The 24,774-nt window shown below is 62.1% G+C and overlaps 2 protein-coding genes across 3 annotated transcripts; both read right to left on the bottom strand.

Annotated features, from left to right (window-relative positions):
- Positions 1–291: 291 nt before the first annotated feature.
- On the bottom strand, positions 292–8,091 carry CEL (carboxyl ester lipase). The gene is made up of 11 exons (XM_030292619.1): positions 7,985–8,091; positions 5,808–5,958; positions 5,593–5,715; positions 5,283–5,480; positions 4,550–4,680; positions 4,279–4,386; positions 4,039–4,156; positions 2,718–2,904; positions 2,335–2,538; positions 1,221–1,418; positions 292–892 (listed from the first exon to the last, which is right to left on the bottom strand). The coding sequence occupies exons 1-11, from the start codon at positions 8,048–8,050 to the stop codon at positions 379–381; spliced, it is 1,998 nt and encodes a 665-aa protein (XP_030148479.1). The 5' UTR covers positions 8,051–8,091; the 3' UTR covers positions 292–378.
- A 2,097-nt stretch (positions 8,092–10,188) lies between these two features.
- Positions 10,189–24,192, bottom strand: GTF3C5 (general transcription factor IIIC subunit 5). Of its 2 annotated transcripts, XM_030292620.2 has the most exons (11): positions 23,791–24,186; positions 21,423–21,642; positions 19,952–20,150; positions 16,766–16,961; positions 15,526–15,630; positions 14,317–14,431; positions 13,745–13,825; positions 13,467–13,564; positions 12,496–12,578; positions 11,692–11,834; positions 10,189–10,840 (listed from the first exon to the last, which is right to left on the bottom strand). In XM_030292620.2, the coding sequence occupies exons 1-11, from the start codon at positions 23,935–23,937 to the stop codon at positions 10,686–10,688; spliced, it is 1,542 nt and encodes a 513-aa protein (XP_030148480.1). In that variant the 5' UTR covers positions 23,938–24,186; the 3' UTR covers positions 10,189–10,685. The 2 variants fall into 2 exon arrangements, with proteins under 2 accessions (XP_030148480.1, XP_030148481.1); XM_030292621.2 differs by lacking the exon at positions 10,189–10,840 and having other exon boundaries at positions 11,703–11,834; positions 12,492–12,578; positions 23,791–24,192.
- Between the last annotated feature and the right edge of the window lie 582 nt (positions 24,193–24,774).

Below are 24,774 nucleotides of genomic sequence, written 5' to 3'. Positions count from 1 at the left end.
CAGAGCCCGGCTCCTCTCTCAGCCGCGGCCACCGCCGGCCCTGCCCCCTGGGAACCAGCGGCCCAGGGCAGAGGGACCCGCGCCTGAAGCCCGGTCCTGGCTCTGACATTTCACTTCTTCAAACCCGTGTCCTCCTCTCTCGAGCGAGGGTGGCCCTCCGGACTTCCTGGGGCTTCAGGACTGAGGGAGACCATGGGGAAAGGCGGTGGGCCCAGAGCCTGGGGCTACCACATAACTGAGAGCCCTGAGTTCTGCAGTGGGGACCAAGAGAGCAAAGGAAGATACCAGACAGAGACGGATGAGGCTTTATTCAGGAAGAGCTCTGGAGGGGAGTGGGCCGCCGGGGTCTCACCCTACGGCTTCCTGGAGCCGAAGACATTAGAAGCCAGTGACTGCAGGCATTTGAACCCCTTCAGAGTCGCCCGAGGGGGGCGCGGGGGCGGCATCGGAGTCCCCGGAGGGGGGCGCGGGGGCGGCGTCGGAGTCCCCGGAGGGGGGCGCGGGGGCGGCGTCGGAGTCCCCGGAGGGGGGCGCGGGGGCGGCATCCGAGTCGCCCGAGGGGGGCGCGGGGGCGGCGTCCGAGTCCCCGGAGGGGGGCGCGGGGGCGGCGTCCGAGTCCCCGGAGGGGGGCGCGGGGGCGGCGTCCGAGTCCCCGGAGGGGGGCGCGGGGGCGGCGTCCGAGTCCCCGGAGGGGGGTGCCGGGGCGGCCCCGTCTCCGGTCATCGTGGGCAGCGCCTGGTAGGTCAGGGTCCAGTAGCGCAGGTAATTCGTCCTCAGGTGCTGCTTCATGGAGCGGCCATCCATCTTCCTGTTGATCTCCAGGTAGTTGTCACTTTCCACAGTGTAGGGATCCCAGTGTGTGGGCACAGCTGAGTGGCCCATGTTGGGGTTCCTGCAGGGAGGAGAAAGGCTGGGTTGGGGGGCTGGGGGCTCACAGGAGTCTGGAGACCTGTGTCCCTAGCCCACCTGGGCCCCGGCTTGCCTGACAGTCCTCTACCCTCTGCACGGACCCCACCATCAGGGTGTACGTTCCTACGTCCTGGGCACTGGCTGGGCGTGAGCCCCAAGAGGCACAAGTCTCGGGGCCTAGCAGTACCTCTATCCACACATACGACAGAGGCACCGAGGCTCGGGGAGGTTGAGTGAGGGCACAGGAACCCAGGCCTGCAGGGCAAGGGGGCAGGAGGCCCTGGGCTCAGCCCCGACCCCGCCTTCCTTACCCGCTTCTGGCAAAGTTGGTCCAGTAGGCGATCATGGCCTTGGAGACGGTCCTGTCTTGGGACCGGTAGCCCAGGGGCGTGGCAAAGGGCTTCCCAAAGACGTACTGGATGTCATTGGCGTGGTCAGCCCCCACCCACTTGGGGTAGGTGGGCATCCGAGAGGGGTGCGAAAACAGGTAGGTGTAGGTTTTGGCGCTCCTGAGGAAGGGAGGGGAGACCGGCCGAGTTGCAAGGGGCTCACCCAGAGCCTCAGCCCAGAGATGAGGCCTGGGGGGGGGGGGGGCTGGGGCAGCAGGGAAGGATCTGGGGAGTCCCCCCAAGATTCATGAAGAATCCTGATCCCTGGGGAAGGGAAAGCCGGGGGCCAAACCCGTGGATCCGTGGGTTCTACGATTTCGGTTGTATTTATAATTCACCTTCACAAAACAAACTGAGGCATCTTCCTGTAATTCGCTATCAAGAAAGATTTCTTTTTTCTCTGCAGGTGAACTTGTATCTTGATGTAACCGGACAAGGTGTATGCCCTTGGATGTTTTCCTTTTTTGCCTTGACTGCCAGGAAGCTCGGAGCTACATTTATCGCTTAATTGCTGCAAAGCTTTGGTTCTAGATTCTAGGTATAATATCTTCTTACTTTTGAAACCTTCCTCACTTATTTTTTATTTTCATTGGGTATTATTCTACGGAGGGTTTTTTTTTTGTTTTTGTTTTTGTTTTTTTTAATGCGGCCACAGTCTTAAGTTACTTTGAAAGTTGGTAAAGCTGAAACCCATAACAGAGATCCTCACCGCCCCGTGTTCTTTCCTTCTCCACAGCACGAGGGAGGCAGGGGAGACTCAAAGAACTTTTTAGCAGGAAGGACTGTGGGGTGAGGGAGGGCACGCAGCACTGGGCTGGACAGAGGACCGCGGGAGGGTTTGGTAAAGCCCCCCGAGGCTGGGAGGCGAGGAGGGGCTCTCTCAGTTCTTGTCGGGTCCGGGCAAAGAGGTGGTGCGGGCACGGCCTTCCCAGGCCTCACAGACACCCCGTGAGCCACCCAGCGGAGAGGCCTCAGGGCAAAGGTGCGTGATTCCCAGGTGGCCCTCCCCAGGGAGCCTCCCTGCCCAGGTCCTCACTTGGCATTGGCTCTGTGCTGGGCCAGGGCAATCTTGGTGGGCATCAGGAAGAGGATGTCCGTCTCGAAGTCCACCACGGTCTTCTTCCTGGTCTCCTGGGACGCGTCGAGGGCCCAGGGCTCGGTGTAGATGCCAAAGGTGGTGTTGGCTCCCCTGAGCCCCTTGGTGATGGTGAGCCCGCTGACCAGCTTGTAGAAATCCTCGCTGCGGGGACCACACCAGCACTGGACCCGCCACCCGGTGCCGGTGGGAGGGTGTCTGTGCCCCCATGGACTGTCCCCCCGCCCCCGCCCCCACTACCGGGCTCGGCGCTGATCTCTGCTGATGCCTCCCTCGGCGGCCCCTGGGCACTGCCCCCCGGGGGCCCCACACCCACTGCTTACTCGGTGACCTCCTGTTTCTGCTTGTTGATGGCTGGCATGTCGATGCTGGCAAAGATGTGGCCGTCCATGTTGTTGGTACCTGCTAGGTAGTCGATGTCGGCCGTGTTGACGTACAGGTTGACGGGGTCATCGGGGAGGAAGTCGCCGTCGACGACGGGGAGAAAGCCCAGGTAGTGCAACATGGGATCTGGGTGGGGGGAGAGGCAGGATCACACAACTCCGGTACCCACAGGCCCCTCCCCTCAGCCTCTGGGGCAGAGTCAGCTCCGTCCCAGGGAGGCTGCGGTGTAGACCCCTGCCCCCTCTGATCTACACCAGGCTCCCTCGGGTCCAGCGCCACCGGCATTTAGGGCCGGATCGTTCTACGTCACGGGGAGGCGGGGCGGCCAGCGCCCTTCGGGACGATTAACAGCATCCCTGACCCCAAGCCACGGGATACCAGTGTGACAACCAAAACTGTCTCCGAGACTCTGCCGCACGTGCCCTGGGGCCACAACACCCAGAGGGAGAACCACTGATCTAGAGGCCAAGGCTATCCTCCCACCAGCCTCACTTTTCACTGGGCCTAAATCAGGAAGGAGGAGGATCTGGAATTGAGGGGACCGATGGACAAAGAGGCACCCCTCTCCGGGCTGGGTTCCGGTGTGCCCGCCAGAAACGGTGCCAGGTCCGCGTGGTCCCCCAGATCCCTGAACTGGCCCCGAAGGGACTGGAGAGCCGGCTCGGGGCAGGTGGAGGCCCCGGCCTTCAGGAGGCCCAGCCTAGCCTGTTTTCCCTCCAGTTCGTGCCGGAGGAAACAGCTGGTTTGCATTTGGGGCCACGTGTTTGCTTGGCTTTCGGGTTTGCTTAGCACTTACGGTTTTATTTCACGTCCAGCAAAGGTGCAAAATGAGGGGGCCTCTTACTCAGCATCAAAGGATGAGCGAGAGCGAATGCCAGCCCCCTGGGCTGGGGGGCCCCCCGGCACTCCGGCGACGCTGTGCCGCGGGGGTTCACTGAGCGTTGAATGAGTGGGGGGGGGAAGGAACCAGTCGTCTGGTACAGAGGCGCTCGGTCTTGGGTCCGTGCATCCCCCTAAAACCGTGTGCACCGTGGGGGCTGGGACCCAAATGCTCATCAGCTTCTCAAAGGGGTCAGGACCCAGGAGGATAAGAAGAAATCGTGGCCGCCTCCTCCTACAGCCGGGGCCACCCGGCCCGCAGGGGTGGCCGCAAGCTGCCTAGGGATGCCAGCAATCTGGTGACGGGGCCACGCCTCGGACCTGGTAGTTGCTCTCTTCTCCAGGAGCATCGCCCTCCCCCGTCCGGCAGCCCCCACTCACACTCCATGCCTGCCAGGGGCATTTTATAGGCCAGCGTCAGGGCGCGGGGGTCGGTGACCTTCAGACATCTGGCCATCCTGGCGGTGTCGTCCAACGGGCAGCCCACCTTCTCGGCGATCTGGGGGTGGGGGGGGGGGCAGGCAGGCAGGTGAGGCCAGTGCTCCAGGCAGAGGAGGACGGAGTCAGGACGGAGTGGGAAGGAGGGAGGCCCCTTCCCTGCCTACCACGGCCCCTCTTTACCCTTTTGGCCCAGAAGAGGGGGTTCTTCTGGATGGCCCAGGGGCATAGTGCCACTCCACTCTGGCTGATGGCTCGCCGGATGAGGCCCTTGTTGTAAGGAGAGAGGGTCTGCAACACACAGAGGCCCTGTCGCTGAGGCCTCGCCCCCCCTGCCCAGCCCGGGCTCAGCCAAGGACGCCCCATGCATCAGTTCCGGCCCCCTCCTCCCTGCCCCCAGAGGCTCCCTCTCACACCGTGGGGGGCGGGTCCCCCCTCCAGGCGTCTCCCGGACCTGCAGAGAAACGCTAGCACCTCCGGCTGACTCTCCAAAGATGGTGATGTTGTCGGGGTCCCCCCCGAAGGCTGCGATGTTCCTTTTCACCCAGGCGATGGCCATGTGCTGATCCCGGAGGCCATAATTACCTGGGGGCAGGGTGGGGGGTGGGCCTTCATCGGGGACCCTTGGCCGGGGCTGGGGGTGCCAGGGCCTGGCCCACACGAGGTGTACGATCCACGTGGGTGGGATGAGAGCGGCCTCGGCAGCAGAGACCCTGGCTGAGCCCCAGGATGTTGAATGGTCCCCCCGGGAGCTGGTCGGGTCAGGTGCCGGGGCAGAGGTGGGGCTCAGGCTGGGGGAGGGCCGGCCTGCTCACTTCTCTCTCCCCCTGCCACAACCCCCCGTGTCTGTCTGTCTGTCCTGCAGCTTCTGTGTCGCCACCTCGATGTCCTCTCTTCTGTCTCTTTCACCGGCCTCCGTGTCCCTGGCTCCTCTGGGCCTCTCCGGGTCCCACCCTGCCTGTCTGTCTCTCTGTCCGGCAGTCTCTTTCCTTTCACTGCAGCTGCCGAGGGGCTCCCGCATCTCACGGCCCGTTTCCAGCCCCCTGGCTCTGCAAATCGGATCTCCCGGGGGACTGTCAGGAGTTGCTCGAGCACGAGGGGCGTCGAGGGGCATCCCCACGGGGCTCAGAGCTCACGGGGTCAGGCGCACTTCCTTCCCCTCCCCGTGCCCGAGACGTGTAGCAGACCTGGCAGGTTGGCGTCCCCAGTGCTGAGGAAGCCCAGGGGGCCGACGCGATAGTTGAAGGTGACCACGATGACGTTGCCCCGAGTGGCGATCTCCTCCCCGTCGTACAGGTAGTTGCTGAGGAAGTTGGCCCCGTGGCCGGCCCCCATGAGGAAGGCGCCTCCGTAGATCCAGATCATGACGGGCAGGTTCCTGGAGACTAAGGCGGAGCAGAGCGGGCCCGGTGACCCCGCGTGTCCCCCTCTGGCTCCCCTCCGCGCCCTGTGCTGCTCTCGGGGGCCTCCTGCAGGGTTCGGGGAGGGCGAGCCCACCTTCCTTCTTGCCCTGGGGGACCCAGATGTTGAGGTAGAGGCAGTCCTCCGCCCCGTAGGTGTTGTCCTGGGTGATGGTGGCCTGCAGACAGCGCTTCTTGAAGTCCTTGGCCTTCAGGGTTCCTGTGGGCGGCCGGCGGGGCCCGCGTGAGCACGGCAGCCGCCCCCACCGGCACCCCCGGCGCGGGGCCTCGCCAGCACCTGCCCGCTCCCACCTTGCCAGCCGGGGTGCCGCTCCGGGTTCTCCAGGGGCCTGGGGACGGCGGCGAAGGGGATGCCTCTGAAGACGTCCACATAGTTGCCGAAGAGGCTGAGCTTCTTGTTGACGCCTTCCACGAAGCCTCCTTCCGTGTACACGGCGCCCAGCTGGGGGTGAAGGCCGAGGCTCAGGTGGGCTCGGGCCGCTCTGCCTCCCGAGTGGGGGTGGGGGCCACCTGAGCCGCCCCAGGGTGTCCGGAGGCTCCCGGGAGACAGCTTCGGGGAGGGGCCCGTCCGCACCCGAGACCGAGGCCCCTGCCGCCTGCCCTCGTTCCCCGAGGGGGTCCCGCTCCCTGGATCCGGGAGGAAGCTGCTTCGACCGGCGTGTTCCCACCCTGGGAAGCCTTCCGAGTAGGCCAGGACAGGCGGGTTTGGATCCCGGCTCCGGCCACCTGGCTGTGACCATGAGCCTCCGTTTCCCCATCTCTAAGATTAGACAGCAGCACGGCCCCCCTTGTGCCCCCCACCCCAGTGTCCAGCCGGCCTGGAGTCTGTGGCCCCGTGCCGAGTTCTCACCGCTGGGAAAGACCTCTGCCCCCCCGGGGCCATCGGAACCACTGCTGCGTCCCCAGCCCTGGCACTGAGCCTGCCCCCGCGCGGCCAATGCATCCAATCCTCGCTAGGGGGTTCCTGGGGGCTGGTGTTCATCTCCCCGTTGTCCCAGGAGGAAACGGAGACTTTCCTGCTGGAAGTCATCCTGAGGGAAACAGCTGTCCGACCTCAAAGCCGGGCTCTCATCCCCTCCTAGGGCCGCCTCCCCATCCGTCTGGTCCGGTGGCAGGTCTCCGCTTCCTGGCTCTCACCTGCACTAGGTTCCCGGTGGGCGAGGGCGGGGCAGCCCCGCATGCCCAGGCGGGGACCCAGCACCTTGTAAGGTCTAGGCTAACAGGGGAGTGGGGAGGCGGGAGCTGCATTCAGAGGCCGGAGTTCCTGCCCGGTGCCTAGGGTGGGGCAAGGGACCCAGAGGCAGGTGCAGGCCCTGTCTCTCCATCTCAGGATAAGCAGCCTTGTTTCAGGCCTCCAGGCATTTGTCCCGGCCGGCTTCGGGCTACTGGGGCACCGAGGTGGGCCAGGTCAGTGCCTGGGGACTGGGAAGTCACTTCTCAGAACGGAGATTGGCCTGAGGCTCCCGGGTGAGGGGTGAGGGCCGGGGCCCCTCGCCGTGGTGGCAAGGTGGGAGGGTGGTGCTGGCTGCTGGAGCGCTGAGGGGCAGTCCCGGTCCTTTCTGCCCTCAGACAAGCCCCCCCCCCCCCCCCCCCGGCCCAAAAAGACAGCAGCATCCCCTCGGGGCAGCACCTGAACCTCCAGGTCCCGAGGCAGTGGGGACGGGGACGGAAGGGCAGGATAGGGGTGAGAATGACACGGGGGCTGCGTGTCTGGGGGGTTTCGTCCCAAAGCACTTTCCCCGCCTCATTCCTCAGGCTGCAGCAGGGCGGTCTCCCGCGCCCCCCCTCACCCGCCCCCTCAAGGAGATCTCCGGACTTTCCCAACTTCCTCTTGGGAGATGGAGGTTATGTTGGGAACCATACTCCGAGTGGGGTTCCAGGTTTCTGCTCAGCCACCGGTGGCTGTGAGACATTGAACAAATAGCTCACCTGCTCTGGGCCCATCTCCCCTTCTATAAAAAGGGGACAGCGACCTCTCTGGAGAGGAAGGAGCCAGACGGACGCTGTGGGTCAGGTTCCCAGACTCAGGAAACAAAAATTCAGGGCTCCCAGTTACGTTTAAATTGCACGTAGATGGATTTTTTTTTTTTTTTTTTTGAGTACAAGTATATCTCAAATATTGTACAGGACATACTCCTACGATAAACTCTCCATGTTTTATATAAGACTCAAATTTGGCAGCTCTTCCTGCCCAGGGGTCCCGTCCCCATGCTTTAATAAAAGCCCCTTTTTGCACCAAAAAAACTCAAATTTAACCTGGCATCCTGGATTTTATCTGGCAGCGTGAGCAAAGCACCAAGTGCCCCGGAAATGCTGTCTTGAGAGTTGAGGTCTCTTTCTCAGGCTGGCTCTTTCTGCCGCAGACTCTGCCCGTCTGCCTTCCCTCCACCGTGCCCTGTGCCCAGCTTCCAGATCTGGCTTAGTGAGGACTGAGGGGCCCCTGCCCCCTCTGCCGGCCTCTCGCTTACCTTGGCCGCACTCGCTGCTGCCAGGCAGCAGGCGAGGCCCAAGACGACCAGCTCCAGGCGCCCCATGGTGTGTGCCCGCCTCTGCGTGGCCCTGGTTTGGCCCCTTGCGTATTTATGGGGCTGGAGCCAGCCTCCGAGTTGCCAGCTGCCCGCAGAGGGCCCCTCTCCCTCCTCCTACCTCCGGCCCTCCCTCCAGGCTGGCCACACTCCATGCCGCGTACCTGGGGCTGAGACAGCTGTTGTTTCCAGCCAGCCTCAGGCTGGGCCAAGGTCACGCAGTAGGGGACACACACACGTGCGCACACACACACACGCACACGGGTGCAGGGACAGTCTGTCTTTCCCAGGGCTGGCTGCTCCGAATGCCCTGGTGCCCACAGCGCACCTGTGCAGGTCACTGCCTACCTGGGAGCAGAGGCAGGTGGTACTGGGTAGACGGCCGCAAGGCCTTCGGCTTGGCCGGGGGCCCACTGCCCTGCATTCTGGCTCATTTCTTCACAAGGGCTTGGTTTCACCCTCGGAGAAATGGGCATGCTTGGTCTCCACGGCCCGCCTGCCCCCCAGCCCCAGCTCAACAGGAGTTTGTAGGGGACCGGGCATGGGACTTCTGGGACACGGGTGGGTGTGGCTGACTCTTGTCACCAAAGGCCCACTGGGGGTGGGGACCCGGAGCAACGTAGGTGATCCTGCCCTTGGGGCGGGGGAGACCCCACATTCAGCACAAGTCCTGGGACGGGAAGACCAGAGGCTCAGGTGGCCCACGGGAAGCGGGAAGTGGGGCTCCAGCCCAGCCTTGAGGACTTCCCTAAGGAAAAGGAAACGCTGGGCTTTCTGGCCCCAGAAATGGGCCAGGCAAAGATCCTGGAGCAAAGCCAAGCAGAGACAGAGACCAACCGACGGACCAGGGAAGGGACAGATCAGAGAGCCGGGGAGGGGGAGAAAACAGAGCAGAGGTAGGTGGCAATAGAAAGCACAGCCACTACCGTTTCCTGTGACCGTGTAGGACTTCGGTAGTCAGAGAAGGTTACTAAGTGGGAAGGCCACCATGGACAAGGCCTGAAGACTGTGCCTCTGAGTTTGGCCGCCTGCGGAGTCACCGCTCACGGAGGATGTTCAGGCTCCGCTGCACAACCACCTCCAGCAACGGGGGCCCATTCAGGAGCCAGGGGACAGCCAGAGCCCTGTCCAACAGTCCCTCAGACCGGGCCCCAGCAGGTCCTGTGCCACCCGGGAGCCAGTGCTTCTGACACAGGCCACGGCCCCCCTGACATCATGCCTGCTGCTGTCACCAAGCCTGCCTGTCCACCAGATCCAAACCTTTTGGGACGCAGAGTGGACGACAGGCTGGAGAGGGGTGGGGAGAGGTGGGGGTAGGTGGGCAGCCGCAGGTGGGAGGAGTCAGGACACGGGGAAGGGGCTGTGCGGGCCAGGCCGGGACTAGTGTGGCTTCAGCTGGGCAGCATGAGGACACGGGTGCAAAGGGCTCGGGTGCTGCCCCAGGACAAGGAAACCTATTTGTTAACTTGTGCCTTTTGTCCGGCTATTCCGAGAACGTGTTCCACAGGCAATTATTCCCAGAGGGGGGGAGGGGGCCCCTCCTGGTCCCCAGCAGCAGGGAGTGGGGCCCTCTAGGGCAGTCTGCCTGGCCAGCTTCTCCTCCAGAAGGCAGGTTCCCAGGACTGGCCACTTTAGGCCAACTGTGAGCCACTGGGGCTCGTGATCTGTCATCCGAGGGGGCTGCCCAGGAGCCTGGTCAGCAGACTGAGGCTTACCGGAGGCACCTGACTTTAGAGTCAAAGTGACTTAGGGACTTGTCACACCAGGTGGCCCGGTCTGCAGGCTGATGGAGGGGGCGACTGGGCGCATCCCTGCAGCACGGTGGCCCGGCCGCCCCACGGCATGGGTGGGAGTGCTCCCCAGGGAGGGCAGCCTCGGCCCCACCAGGAACGCGCACCCCCTGTGGCTACACAGCAGGGAGCTCAGAGGCAACAGGGTCGGTTTCCCCACGAGCCTCTCAAGAACACGCCCGTGAGGAGCAGTAAGGGATCGGCTCGAGGCTGCGGGACCGTCTGCGGCCTGACGCGTACGTACTTGACCGTCTGCGGCCTGACACGTATGTACTTGAGCCGCGCTCACCCGACCTCCAGAGGAAACTCCGCTGTGGCTCCGATCCCCCCCCCCACCCACCCACTGAGACACCAAGACTCCTTGGGAAAGTGTATTTGATCGGGACGATTCCAGCTGGGCCCCAGGCGGATGGGATCCAAAAGCAAGGCGTCTGTGACCGCGGAATAGCTTCCTCACGCCAGGACTGCCATCAGCCATGACCTCCAAGGCAAGAGCAGCGTCTTCAGGCCACATCGTCTCCACCGCCAGCTGTTCTCAGCCATGGAGAAGTGGTGGCCATCGGCTCAGCCCATTGGACACCGGGCTGGCTCACGGCTGCAGAGAGCCAGGTCACAACCTCTGGAGGTGTCCCCAGGCACCCCGGGCCAGAGGGCATCCCGGAGCAGCAGGTGTCTGGGGCAGATGGGCAGGACCAGGGTCAATGGCGCCCAGTGCCGGGGTCCCAGCTTTCCTCTGAGGGGTCTCCTAGGGCCGTTCTGGTTGCTGTGGGCAACACTGGGGAGCCACGGCTCGTCCTGGCACCGTTACCAGTCTCGTCTGATCAAGGAGGCCCAGCCGTGGCTGTAGGTCTACGTCACACGTAGTCCAGAATCTCGGTCTCCATCTCGTTCTCACTGCCGTCGGATGGCTTGAAGTCCTCCTCCTCCTCCTCCTCGTCCTCGTCTTCCCCAGACTCGTACGTCAGCTGTTCTTTCCCGCCATCAGCCTTGGTCGGGCTGGAGAAGAGAGCTGGGGCCGGGAGACAAGGCCGTGTGTGTCCCAGCACAGGCTTCCCCGGTGTCCCCCAGCCCAGCTACTGGTGGTCCCAGCCTCCAGACCAGCAATCAGGCTCCTGGAGGCCTACTGACACTTATGGGCGGCTGGGCTCAAGCCCTGGGGAAGCCGCTCTGGGGGGGCGCGGGGGGCTGGGGGACCGGCACTCTGCAGTTTTACAAGCGCTTCAGGGGAGTATGAGGCCAACGGCTTTGAAAACCACCTCCCCCCGGAGGAGGCTGGGTGGCTTCACGGGTCCAAGGGACCCCGAGAATGCACAGGACATTTTGTGTGAGTGCTTTTCTCTGGGGAGAAGGTCTGCGGCCTTGGGAGGATTCTCCGAGAGGCCGTGTCCCAAACGGGGCTGAGACCCCTGCTCCCATCAGTTCCGTGGAGCACAGATGGTCTGGGAGGAAGCCGTGCTCACTCTCCCCCGCCCCTCATCACACCCGCAGACCAGGAGCGCCCACTCCTCTTCCTCACCCCCCCCACACCCACTGCCCCTGCTCTTCGAGTGCAAGAAGACAGGCCGAACATGCCCACACGTGGCTGGAAGAGGGAGGGTGGTGTCAGGGCACAAAGCGGTGGCTCCGATGGCAGCACCAGCCCTGCTCCAGCCCGGTCCTCCGGGCCTGTCTCCTGCCTTAGCCCCCAGGCTGAGCACCGTGACTCCCACCCGTGGAGACCTGGTGGGCAGGCCGGGGGACCGGCTCCTGGCGGGGGGTGGGACGATTCCACCCGGGTGCAATTTCTTGGGGGATGGGTCCGCTAGGGAGACTTGCTCTGTCCCCAGAGCGGGGCATCCCTTTACCCCGATCGGCTCTCACCAGGCCTCTTGGAGCGGATGGTCTGCCGGATCATGAGGGACATGGTGTCCCTCAGGTTGTCACTGGTCTTGGGGAGGCACCAGCCATCTCGCTCTGTGCAGCAGTTCTCAGCCCCGTCGTTGCGGTGAATGATTCTCTGTAACCTGGGGGTCAGGACACGGCGTCTCGGGTGGGCTTTCTGCCCACAGGTGCCGTAAGGGTTTGGCAGAGGTGGGGCCGTGCCTGGAAAAACAGCACTCGGACGGCCCCGCGGGGGGGGCGAGCACAGGACCGAACACCCACGGGACACTGGACACCCAGCCAAGGTCCTTAACCGGCGTGGCCCCCGACCCCAAAGTGCGCACAAAGCGGGATGCGGCCGCGCACGCTCTCCTGTGAGAACCCCCGGCCCTCACCAGATTTCGGGCCGTGTCTGACGTGCTCCCGTCTCTTCCCATCCCAGCTCCCCCCACCTCTTCTTTAAACACCGTAAGAACTGGGTGAAAGGCTCCTGGGATTCTGGTCCGCTGGGGAGGATCAGGCACCGGGTCCTAGACCTCCACGGGGGCAGAGGAGGGAGAGGCCCAAGACTCAACCACAAGACACGTCGGCGCCCAGCCCGGCACCGCAGCTCAGAGGCGCAGCCCAGGCGGACCCCGGAAGTGGTCCCCGGCGGCCACCAGGCTGACGCGGGAGCCCCGTGGTGCCCACCGCCCTGGGCGGGGCTTCCCGCCGAGACGGGCCGAGCGGAACAGCTTCGGGACACCTTGGTCCCGAGCCCCGCCCTCCTCACCCTGGCGTCTCAGGGCCCCTTCACGTACGTACTCTTCCACATTCAGGTCACATAACTGGTAGAACATCTGGCGATAGGGCGGCAGGGCCCCCTCCCGGAAGACATAGACCGAGTCCTGGGGAGAGGACAGGGCGGGAAGGTGGGTCGGAGCTCGCCCCGGCCAGTCCACGCCCGGCGGGCCCGGCTCTTCCCCTGGACTCAGGCGGTGCAGACAGGCCAGAGGCCGGGAGTAGGCGCGCAGAGTCTCCGACTCCCCAGGAGGGGTCCCCCGGCCCCCGCGACCATGAGCCGCCTGCGTGGCCGGCCGCGGTATGGCGCGGGCTGTCGTGCCAGCTTCGCGGGCCCTCGCGGTGCGCCCTCATTCCTCACCGCCTCCTACCAACCGGTCCCGTTCTGCTGCCCTGCACGCTGCCCGCCCTCTCCCCCTCTGCTGCACGTGCCCCTGGCACGTGTCCCCTACGAGACAGCTGAGCCGCGGCTGGGGGTGCAACTCACAGCCGCCCGAGTGGGCGGGAGGCCCACGGAATCCCACGTCCGGTGAGCCAAGGACCCCGTAAGCCCTTGAGCCCCCACAGCGGGGCCAGGTGGTCTGCCGTGGCCCCGCGTGCGTGTGGGCACCCGCCCCACTGGGCCGGTCCAGGTGGCGGCCACGGGCTCACAGAGGGCAGCCACGCACAGCTGCCGGTGTTGCGCTCCCCGCTGACACCGGCCACTGCCTCTTTGCCCAGATGGTCGAGGCCCCCGGGGCTGGGCGGCTCACACCCTGAGCTCTCACTGTGCTCCCCAAGGCCATCCTGGAAGCTGGGAGCTGTGCAGAGGCACCAAGTGGGAAGAGCTGCCTCGGTCAAAGCCCCTCCTGGTGGCCTCGACCCGGGAGATGAGCGCATGTGCGAGTGTGTGTGCGCGCGTCTGGCCTGCACGAGGGGGGTGCCTCCTCTCCACGGTCCACCGCACCCCCACCCGGGCAGGCGGATGCTCTCCTTTGGGGCTCAGGGGCACCCACCTTGAGCTTGTACTTGTTAGAGGTCGATTTCCGCGTGCCACCTGTCCCCGACGGGCCCAGGCCCTGCTTCAGGTCGTGCATGGTGACGAGCTGGCTGGCTGCAAGGGGACAGCAACAATACTTTGGAATCCGGGAGGACGTTTCTCCCCACCCCTCCCGGAGCACTGGCCCCTTGGGAAGCCCCACCCCACCCCAGCCCAGCATGCTGATGCCCACCTCCCTCAGCGTCTCCGTGAGGGCCAATCAGCCTGATCCACAGGGCGAGCCGGGGCACTTACGCATCTTTTTGACAGTGATGGGGAGGCTGTAGTTGTAGGTGCTGCGCTTGGCCTTGACAGGCATATCACTCGGGGCGTAACCTACGGACAAGGAAGGGCGTGTCGGGTGCATGCGGGTGCAGGGCCCTCCTGGCCATCAGAAGTGGCTTTGCGCTAGTCGCGCACCAGGGTTCGCTGGGGCCGGCTCCTGAGAAGGGGACTCCAGGCCCCCAGGCCAGGCCCCCCAGGCCCCAGCGGCCACCCTTACGGCACCAACCACACGGGACTGCGTGCGCTGCCTCACTGCAGGCCTGGGGACCAGGCGGTATTGGGTGCCCGGCCCCCACCGCAGGAACCAGAACAGGTGGAGGGACCGAGTGCACGAATAACGAGTTTAGCGGCTCGAAGGCCAATGGTGGAGCTGGGACCCAGGCTGGGATCCCCATCTCTCTGCTATTCTGCAGAGATCTCACCCAGGAGGGAAAGATTCTTTTATCTTCGCCATAGGGATACATTCCCATTACAGAAGAGAATGCTGTAGGAAAAAAGACATTGAGAGAGAGAAAGAAAACCAAGGTGTTAGTAATTTTTACCGTATTTCATTCCACAACGGATTCGGAAGTCAAGGACTTGATAAATTTTGGCATCTGGGTTTTTTCGGGGATCATACCCGTATCGGATCCACAGGCTTCTCCAGGGGCCTGTTATCTGGGGACAAAAGGCGGGAGTGTGGGGTGGGGCCAAGGCTGGTCCCTGGCTCCCTCAGAGATGTAGGCCTGGGGGGACAGGAGTTGGGGACACAGCTCTGGAACCCCACCGCGGCTCTGCCGGGTGCAGCTCTGTCACCTTGGGCAGGCCACTTGGTCTTCCTGTTCGAGAGGACAGGAGCCCCCTTTTCCATTGTTTCTGTGAGGATTAAATGAGATGATGACCCGGGAGCCTTCACCACGGTGCCTGGCACATCGTAAGTGCCCAATAAATGTTACTGCCATCCTAATGGACAGGATATACTGTCCCCAAGCAGTACTCCTGAAGCCCTTATGTCTAGAAAGCCTATGCTGAAAGACAGACAGCCACTCTCTGAAGTCTGGGGTCCAAGCACAGGAGGGATGAGCCTTCTTCGTGCCCCATCTGTCATCGCCGTTATGGTCACATCTCAGGCTTGCCTCCCAGTGCTCCATGTGGGGACCCTCGGCAGGTGGGACGCCTTCCTCCGGCACCTTTGGCAACCTCAGTAATGACACCTCATCTCCGTGCCCTCCTGGACCGAGTCCAAGGTGGGTCTGTCCCACCCCCACCCCACTCTGCCCGGGTAGAATGAGCCAAGGCTGGGGGCCCTGTGGTTAGGGAGCCTGGTCTCTGCAGCCCAACAGGCTGGGGTCCCAGTGGCTGCGTCACGTGCTGGCTACAGGACCCTGGCACATCGAGGCACCTCTCTGAGCCTTGGCTCTGCCTCAGAGGAAGAAGGGAGTCCTGTTGCCACCCCCCAGGGAAGAACAAAGGATGTAACAAGTACACGGCATTTAACCCAGCGTCTGGTCCTTAGAAGGTTCTCGACGTGAGATCGTTTAAAAGCATACAATCCCTTTATTCAGAAGTTATGCGATTACTCTCTAATCCTAAGATCACCGAGGGACGGCTAGCATTGCTGAGGAGGCTGTAGGGGACCTGCCTGGGGCTGTAACAGGCCTCCCGGGGGCACTAGGACAGAGCCACCAGCTTTGCCGTGGCTCTGGGAGGTCACAGCAGAGATCAGGGCAATCCTGGCGGGACCCAAGGTGCCAGGCTGGGCAGACACTCACCATGTAATAGGCCATGAAGGGCAGCAGAACCTTGAGCTTGTCAGGGTGGACGCTGATGTTGGCCTTGACAGCGTTACGTGACCAGATGGGACGGATTTCAAACAGCTGGGGGGGGGGGGGGGGTCAAGGCAGAGACCGGGATGAGCACCAGCAGCCTCCCGCCCCTCCCCCCCACCGGCTCTGCCTCTCCGGACTGGCCCAGCCCCCAGCAGACCCTTTCGGGGAGGAGCTGGCAGAGAGCGGCTGCTGACAAGCACACGGCAGCCTCTGGGCCCGGCCGCACCCACTCACTGTCCCTGCCTTCACAGGTGGAGCCCCGCACACCCAGCACAGGTCAGGTGTGGCTGCAGGACCTCTGGACTTCCGTGTCCGGAAATGACCACAAAAGACACGGTCTCTGTCCCCCTCATGCAGCTCACAGGGCAGTGAGGGAGGCAGATGAACAAAGAAGCCAGGGCAGGGCCAAGAGGGGGACACGCCAGTGTTCTGGGACCCCAAGCAGCTCCAGCCTAGAGGGTGGAGCCTGAGCTGGGCTATCGTAAAGGCCGAAGCGGACGGCCGGGCCCAAGAGAGGACCGCAGGAGGCCAGCGTGGCTGGTGCATGGCAGGGCCAGGGCTGGGAGCGCCCTACGCCAGGCTGTGGCCTGGACTGTGTCCAGAGAACACGGAAGGGGCTCGGACAGCGGTCCCCCAGGTACCGCCTCCAGCGACCAGTGACCGCTAGAAAGGTGTCCACACAGTCTCTTTAAGAAAAAAACCCCAAGGGAACAGTCTGCTTCGGCAAGGGGAGAGGTGAGCCTCGGCCAGCAGCGACGTGGTCTCACTGAGAACCTGCCGTCTGTGCCTGTAGAGGCAGGAGTGAGAGGCCCCACGGCTCTCCCAGGACCTGCCAGCCAGGGGACGGGCAGAAGGCCACTCGGTCCCCTCCAGCATGCTGGGGATGAAGCACAGGAGGTGCTCCATGTGGTTTCTTGCTCCAACGATGCATGAACGAAAGCTTCCCAAACCCGGGCTCCACTGTGAAGTCACAAGCAGACGAGGTACCGATTGCTTAGCGCCCCCAAGGGACCGGCTTGTGCCGGCATGGCCTTGACGTGTGACATCTGGAGGTGAAAAGCTCCCACGTGCCGAGGAACCGGTTTTAAAAAGTCAGCACAGCCGAAGGCAAAATGATGGGGGGGGGGGGGGGCCTGGCCGGGTTCCCGGGGGGTGGTCCGTGAGGAGGCCGCCCCGAGCTCACCTTCCTCAGCTCCTCCTCCACCTTCCGGTCCACCGGGTTGGTGGAGATCCTCCTCCACGTCTGCACTGCAGCCTCCAGGGGCCGCACGGGCACCTCGTCCTCCTCAAAGTTGACGAAGATGGCATTGTGGGGGCGCCGGGCCCTGCTCAGGCCGATCAGGTTCTCGCCTGAGACGGGGGGGTTGTTGTAGCCTTCCCTGGGGCAGAGAGAGCTGGCGTGGGCCCGGGTGCCGAGGAGACCCCAGGCACGGGCCTGACCGGACCAGGCAGGGAGCCCCCCGGGCTGTGACGCCAGCCGCCTGTCCGTCAGGCGGAGCAGGGAGGTCAGGGAAAGGCGCGGCCACTCAGGACACGGCTGATCAGCTGTCAGGCAACAGCCACGCTTTTATGATTCGCTTATTTAACCCCAAAACAATTGCACGAGGAAGGAACCAATTTCCTACGAGGTAACCGACAGCAGCCAGAAAGCCGCCTGGAGTCAGAGCTCGTGCGGACAGAGCCGGGACTCCCACCCGGGGAGGCTGGCCAGGGGCCCGGTGACGCCTGTCCTGCCTCCCTCTGAAAGAGCACGTTCGGCCCAGAAGCATCTCTGCAACAGGCAGGTGCAGGGAAGACGGACGTTACCGAACTACCATCATACAGCACAGAGGCTGGAAGCGAGTGAGCATTCTAACGCCACGTCTGCTCAGGTCTCTCGTTGGGCACCAGGCCCGGCTGTCGCTGAGGGGGAGGTCACGAATGTCAAGCCTAGGCGAAAGCAGGGAGAACAGCCTCCAGAAGCCCCACAATCCATCACGAGCTCCAACAGTGACTGCCATCGCATCTGTACCTCACCCCAAACCCCGAGATTCTTCTGAAATGCATTTTAAAGTGGGCCTGGACATCATAGGTTTTCATTCAGGTGATTGCTACCTTTTAAATTTGTTTCCATTTTACCTTCACTTTCTACACGAGTACAAACCATCTGTATACTTACAAGGAACAGGAACAGAGTGATTTTTCACACCGGAAAACACAATTACAAAGACGGGAGCAAGTCTGTGCCTTTTTTTGTAACATGACTCCATTAGGAACCATCCTGAACAGGTACAACATTACCCGCTTTTCAAGGCTACCCCTCGAGACCGCGACCACTCCCAAGAGGGAAGGCACGGGTGGCGGCTCACTCCAGCCCTGGCCGCCCGCCGCCAGAGCACAGCAAGGAGCGGCTGCCCGCCGGGGCCCGTCAGCACAGGGAAAGGACTCCCTGCTAACTTCCTCAAGGACGAGGGACCCCCGTCAGGCCAGCCTTCCTCTGCCCGTCGTCCTGTAGGAAGCCGGACCTCCCTGGACCCACAGAGGGGCCAGCAGGGCAGAAAGATCGATGGGGGCCCTGGGAAGAAAGGCAGGTTCTTTCCATTTGCTGGAAAATCGATAAACCACATGGCGGCCAGCCTTCCTCCCTTATCACCCCGTCAGAAGCTTCAGGGCAGCTGCCTACTGGCCCTAGGGGACAGAGGGTGACTCAGCCACTGCCAGCCAGGGCCAGCAGTGCAGAGGGCCTATCTTCTTCTTCTGTGTATTTTGTCCGTCTCTGACTCTGACAGTAAAATGCTTGTGGGATAAAAATAATCAGAACATTTCAGAAATATGCACATGGTCTCTCCCCTAAAACTCCTGTGCCGAGGACAGCCGACTAGAACACACACACGGAAAACTCCATCATCCCACTTGGAGGGTTGCGGGCCGGGAGGGCGCGGCGGACCCTTTCCGCTTCCACGTTTCTGTCACGTTTTGCCCATCTAACCACCACTTGCTCCTGCGGTCAGGAGGGAGTGGGGGCTACGGATCCAACAGGCCGAGGGCCGCGAAGAGGCTGCCGCGTGGCCCGCTTCTAGCTGGGGAGACTGCGAGCGGACCGGTGCCGGAAGGTGCTGGGGAACATGGAAGGCTCCTCGCTCTGGTGACAGAGCGGCAGGTTCAGCAGGGTCGTGTAAGAAAACAAGCCCTTCCCCGCAGGAGGCACGCAGGGTGCGTTCTCGAGGCCGCGCTGCCGGGCTGGGGCTCGAGCTCGGGCAAGCAGCCGACCGGTGCCAGCCGCTGAAGCTGCTACCGCAGCCCGGCCTCCACTAGACAATTCTCACTACTTTGGGCTATGTCTGGAACTCTCCGTATTTTGTTAAAGGAAGAGAACATACCTTCTCCTTCGGACCAAATCTAGGCCCCTTACCATGGCCCATGAGACTCTCACCCCTACCACGCGCCCAGGCTCACTCTGCGACCACTCTGCATGTGCCAATCCTCTGTTCTAGAACGTTCTCCCCGGATCTTCACCTACCCAGCTGTGTCATCGCCCAGGTCTGTTTCAAATGTCAGCCCCTCTGGGGGCCCCCAGCCCTCAGCCCACTCACTGCCCCTTATGACCCACACCCCTTTGATCTCCTCTGAGACGTGCACCCGGCCACGGGCCCCTTGCTCACTCATCATCTGCTTGTGTTCCGTCCAGCTCCCGGCCCCGCCCAGCACAGGACCTCCTATGTGCTGTGCTGTTCTCGGCTGACGCTGACGCAGGCTCCGAGGAGCGCCCCGGGCCACAACAGGCAGTCAGTGCTTGTTGATGGCAAGAGTTAGTGAGGAAAGAACATTCTCTCACCTTCTAGAGATAACTGCTCTGGGCCCAATCTTCCAGATCTTTCTAGATTTCTATGATCATACCACAGCTTACTTTCATGCTGTAGAACGTGCTCCTACGCCTGCTTTCTTCACAGAGCGAGGTACCCTGGGCAAGTGCCACGTCAGTCCACGAGCCTGCTGTCTGAGGCCACGTGGTGCTCCCTGGCACAGAAGGGCTGTGATTCCATTAGCCACCTCCCTACGAATGGACTGGTCGCTTGCTTATTCTACCAAACTCTGCCAGGCCCTCACCCTTCTAAGTGTTTCATGCTTTTGGGGATGGGACTTCAAGGCTGAGGGTGACACCCTGATTCACTCTCCATGGTGCGGGGAGATCGGAGCGAGGCCTCCAGCTGGGGCACAGTCACCGGCTGCTCTGTGTCTCGAGGCACTGGAGCCACGGGCTTGAGCGGAGCCGGCAGTGCTGGCTGCCTGACCCGCGAGTGGCAGAGGTGAGCCTCAGACCCAGGGCCTGTGACCGCAGGGCCCTGGCTCTGAACCCTGATGCCGTAGTGCGGGTGGGGGTGGGGCTTACCGGTGCTGTGTCTCCGGTCGGTAGAAATAGTCCACCGGGGTGTCCAGCCGAGAGAAGATGGGCGGGGGGATGTAGAGCGGCAGCTCCTGGTGGAAGAAACTCTCCTTCTCAGGCTTTAGCATGAGCACTTTGTCATACATAGACACGCACCTGCCGCCCGCCTCCGTGTGCACAGCCAAGTACTGGAAGTCGGACATTCCTGGAAAGAGAGGGGGCCGGATGGCGGACACCCTCTTACCCCCTCCCAGGAACTGGCAGCTGCTACGCACCCACACCCACGTCTTCTCGGCAGGCGTCGAGGGAGCCGTGCGGTGGGCGTTGCCAGGCAGCGCTGGCGGGAGCCGAAAGGACACCCTTCCGGAAACTTCTGTGCACTTGACTCCGCGCACCTGGACTCACGCGGAGGGGCTGGGGGCTTACGTGGGACGCGAGGCTACGGTCTGGGTCAGTGCTTCCTGAAACGTAACGTGCACACGCCTCACTGGGGACCCTGCCGAACACTGCGGGATGCTGTACCTCCCACGAGCTCCCAGGTGGGGCGGTGCTGCTGTCTGGGACGCGCACTGAGCCGAGGGGTGCTGGCTCAAGTACACAGACCGAAGAGGAATCACGGAAGACCCTGCCCCAGGAAGGACGGCCCTCTTCGGTGACTACCACGTTCCACGGGAAAGACTGACTTTCAAAACGCCCAACGCAGGGGTCCCAGGCCCTGGTTTCGTTTCTTGCCACTTTCTAGCCCCCTCTTCCTTCTCAGTCTTTATTCTGGTCAGGTTCTCTCCTAGAACTGCAGCTGCAACCACACGTTCCTAAGGCTCGGCTGGTAACCTGCCAAGTGCCTCCTGTGTGCGCGAACCAGCCCCTTCACGGCACCCCTGACCCGGACCCTCCACGAGGCCCTGAGGAACCAGGGCCCCACACTGTTCGCACGAGAGCCCGAGGCTGAGGGAAGCCAAGCTACCCACCCAAACAGACTTGCTGTTCCTTACTGGCCCTCCTCATCCCATCCCTTACTGCCTCCTCACTGGGGCTCCCTATGGGTAGCAAACTGGATTGAGGGCCCCACGGGACACACCCAATTGGCCAAGAGTCCAAAGAACATGAGGTCCCGAGGGGCTGAGGTGATCTGGGAAGGCTTCAGACAAGAGGCAAGACCGGCAGGGGGTCAAGCCTTAGGGAAGTTTCCAAAACCCTGAGGGTCAAAAATTGGAGGCCTGCTAACCAGCTTTATTTGGCCCTACATAGCGGCCTCAAAAAGTAAAAGATTACTCATGGAATCGAGCTCTTCTTACGAACGCAGAAGGTGGAACAGCAGTGAGCCCACGGTCCACGGCCCGCACCGTCCCGCTCCGCTCATGCCCCACCCGATTCCTGAGCATATATGGCCCTCTTCACTGTGTGGATGAGCCACAGAGTACCTGCAGGAGCGTGGGCACAGGTCCTGAAATAAGCCCACGCAGTAAGCTGCAGTTACCTTGAAATTTATAAACGGTGGAGATGACGCCAAGCATCTCTATGTCGAATGTGACCTCGGGGTGGGCCCCAGGACCCGGCACCGCCCTCGGTCGCTTCGTCTTCCTCCTGATCCGCAGCAGCAGGCTGCTGGTACTGAAGCGGTTGGCGCATACCGGGTGGCAGTAAGGGTCCTTGGGCCGGAAGTACAGCTCCAGCCTCTTGGTGGGGTCTGCGTAGATCTGTGGCAAAGGCCAAGGAAGACAGTGAAGCGGTGCCCGCCTAAGCAGCTGGCAGGGAGCTGCTCCTGTCTCAACAAAAGCCTGACGGTGACCCAGCTGACGAGGGAAGGGCCAGGAGGCTGATGTTTCGTTCTGAGCTTTTAGTTCTCGGAAGACCCATTTTTCAAAGCCGGGTATCTGTTTTTTACGTAGGAGAGAAAATGAGGATCGTCTCTCCCTTCTGAGAGGCTGGAAAGTTGGAGATAACAACTACCAGTTAAGTGAAGACATCACCTCTCAGATGCCTGTTTGGTGTGGGCAGTCATGCACCTCTCCCAGCAAGACTGCGGCGGGGGGGGGGGGGGTGAGGGGGTGTCTCCTCATCCCTGAGTTTACCATGGAGGAACTGAGGTTGGCAGGGGGAGTGGCTTGTCTTGACCTTCCTACTCTAGGAACTACCTGCTCCCAAGGGTCCTGCTATTCAGACTTCCGTGCAAATGTTTCCAGGTCCGAAGGAAATGGAATCGACTAGGAACAAGCACGAGTATGGCTAAGTATCGCTCCTCCTTTTGAAGTCTTGGTTCCTTCTCCTTAAAACGAGGTACTAACAGCACCCCCTCGCAGGACTGCTGTATGCAGACGTATGCAGCACACTCAGTCTGCTAAGTCATGGTAACCACTCGGCACGTGTCGCCCACATGGGGTAAGAGTAGTGTCAGCTGTGTGCGTGTGAAAACACCAACGATGCTCACTGAGCCCAGATCGTCTGCTCTCTAGTTTGCTGGCTCCCCAACACTAAGGACACAGCCTGGCCCTTAGGAGGTGCTCAGGAAACGTGGAGGGAAAGAAGGTTAAAAGGAGGCCCAACCCTCAGGAATCCCTTCTCGCCAAACACTGGCCTATGAGACCACGAGGCTGGGAATAACCCCAGACGTGGATCTGGCAGAGGACGTGCACAAGAAGCACTGACAGAATGAACCAATGACCAGTGTCTTCTCAAAGGCTCTCACTGTAGTTGGGTACAAATATCCCCGAGGTTACTGACAGTAAGGATTCTGTCAGTACCACACTAAAGTCAATAAATCAGGATCAAACAGCAAAACGTGACTAACAGCCTCTATGGCATCCTGTGCTTAATGACAGGTTTTCAATATTCATTAAGGAGGAGGAAGCAGCAGGTAAGAGTTCAGACTTCAGAGGGCAGAAATGCATGAGTTCAAACCCCCACTGCACCACGAGGGAGTTTTTTGACCCAGCTTTTCTTACCTGGTATCTTTATCTGAAAAGTGGGAATAATGGTACCTAACTCCCTGGATTGTTGTGAGGATTCAATCACGCATCTGACAAGTATTTTGGAAGAAGGCACTGTTATGGATGTTAGGACTATAGAAGTAAACAAGAGAGACCAAGTCCTGCTCTCATGCAGTTTACAGTCTCAGAGCCAAGCGACCAAGACGGACAATAAACGCGTTAAAACACAATTTCAGACTGCAATTAACAGATTGAAGAGGCAGGTATGAACTACTAAGGCCACTTTAATTAGGGCAGAGAAGGACTCTCTACAGAAGAGACATGTCAATATTTGGTGCACGGAAAAGCACTTCCCCGGAGCCTTGCACAAGGCAAGAATTCATCCCAGCTCCCTTATTTTCCTGCACACCTTGAACAAATGGCCTCGGTTTCCTTGTAAAATGTGGACGTCAGTGGCTACTGGGCAGGGCTCTAATTTGGATCAGATGTCAGTAAAGCACCTGGAACTGAGCCTGATACCGAACAAGTTGCTAGCCATTACTATCTTTAACCCTAACCACACACTTCATCCCCTGTCCCGTTGGCCAGCGGTCTTGATCCGCGGCGCTTGGGTCTTCTCTGTGAATGAGAACAGGGCAGCCCAGCACACCGCGGGGGCTGCAGCTGAGCTGCGCTCGGGCTGCGCGGCCGAGGCTGCGGCTCCCGGGAGGAGGGGACGGAAAGGACACCCCGCCCCTCTCGGGGTCTCCCGTCGCTCCCGCCACTCCAAGGCAAGTCCCCGCCCACTGGCCGCCCAGCGCCCTGCTCAGGCGCCGTTACCAAGGAAACCACACTTCCCTGGGCGGTCCCTCCCGCCGAGGTCCCGCGACTCCGCCCCCCCCCCCCCGCGCGATTCCCCCTCCCACCCCAGCTTCTCACCCGGGAGACGCCCTCCTCGCCGCCCAGAGTCGGCAGCATCTTGGACACGTCGCGCACCACGCCTGGGTACTCCACGCACACCATGCGTCGCTCGCGCCGCAGGTCCACGGGGACCGCGGTCCCTGGCCCCGCGTCCGCCGCCGCCATCCCTGCACGTCTGGTCCGGCTCGTCGCGGTCCGGCCCTCCACGCGTTCCTAGGGGCCTCTCGCAGTGGTTCCGCCAAAGAATTGTTCCGGGTTCCCTCGCTGCTCGCGTCTCTCTACATCCCTGGGCTTAGCGAGACTCGAGGCCTCTGGGAGCGAAGGCCCGAGGGGAGGCCCCAAGGTTTCGGGGTGATCGACCGCCTGGTCCTCAATTCTGTGTTTAAAATGATGAGGGTACCCCGAGGGGCGGGACGACGGTTTGCCGCTCCCAGCAACCCAAGTGGGACTCGGACTGTAAAATACCGCCCAGTTCTCGCTTTTAGCCAATGAAGCGTCAGGGGGAAGCCAGCTTCCGCCCCTTCTACTAGCTCTTAGGTTTCACCCAATGAAGAGCCAGAACTGGGCCGGGTCCCCGCCCCTTCCTAGGGCTCCTTCCAATGACGGCTAGGGGGCGGGCCCGAGGCAGACTTCCGGCCCGCCTTCCGGAGACGGACAGTCCCTGCGCCGAGTAGATTTCCGGACTGGAGCACGGAGGGGTTTTCGTGGGGTCCGGGGCCCGCTCCTGCCGGCTGCTCCGGGGAGGAGTCTCCGGCGGCGGGGGCAGGTGGACTTGGAAGTGCCAGCGTGAAGACATTGCGCTTCGAATGCTCTCCTCACGTCCACGCACAGAAAAACCCCGGACCTCGGGTCGGAAAGCGGCGTGAAGTCCCTCGTTTCGTAGTTATTAAGCGCCTACCGTGTGCTGGGAACTACTCAGAACCTAACAGAGGAGCGGAGCATGAAGTGAGCGGCCCTGTGGGAGACCCTGAAGCGAGGGGCATGGCCCATTCCAGGAAGTGA

The sequence above is a fragment of the Lynx canadensis genome, chromosome D4 (assembly GCF_007474595.2).
Source record: "Lynx canadensis isolate LIC74 chromosome D4, mLynCan4.pri.v2, whole genome shotgun sequence".
NCBI lineage: Eukaryota > Metazoa > Chordata > Mammalia > Carnivora > Felidae > Lynx > Lynx canadensis.
This window is presented reverse-complemented; position numbering and strand designations above follow the sequence as displayed.

Excerpts from the sequence above, each read along its gene's own strand:
- CEL (XM_030292619.1), bottom strand. The coding sequence starts at position 8,050 with ATGGGGCGCCTGGAGCTGGTCGTCTTGGGCCTCGCCTGCTGCCTGGCA. Across the intron at positions 5,959-7,984 it reads CAGCAGCGAGTGCGGCCAAG|CTGGGCGCCGTGTACACGGA; the intron begins GTAAGCGAGAGG and ends CTTCACCCCCAG. Across the intron at positions 2,905-4,038 it reads GCCCCTGGCAGGCATGGAGT|ATCCCATGTTGCACTACCTG; the intron begins GTGAGTGGGGGC and ends CCCCCCACCCAG.
- GTF3C5 (XM_030292620.2), bottom strand. The coding sequence starts at position 23,937 with ATGGCGGCGGCGGACGCGGGGCCAGGGACCGCGGTCCCCGTGGACCTG. Across the intron at positions 20,151-21,422 it reads CACCGTTTATAAATTTCAAG|GAATGTCCGACTTCCAGTAC; the intron begins GTAACTGCAGCT and ends CTCTCTTTCCAG. Across the intron at positions 14,432-15,525 it reads CCTTCATGGCCTATTACATG|ATAACAGGCCCCTGGAGAAG; the intron begins GTGAGTGTCTGC and ends TTTTGTCCCCAG.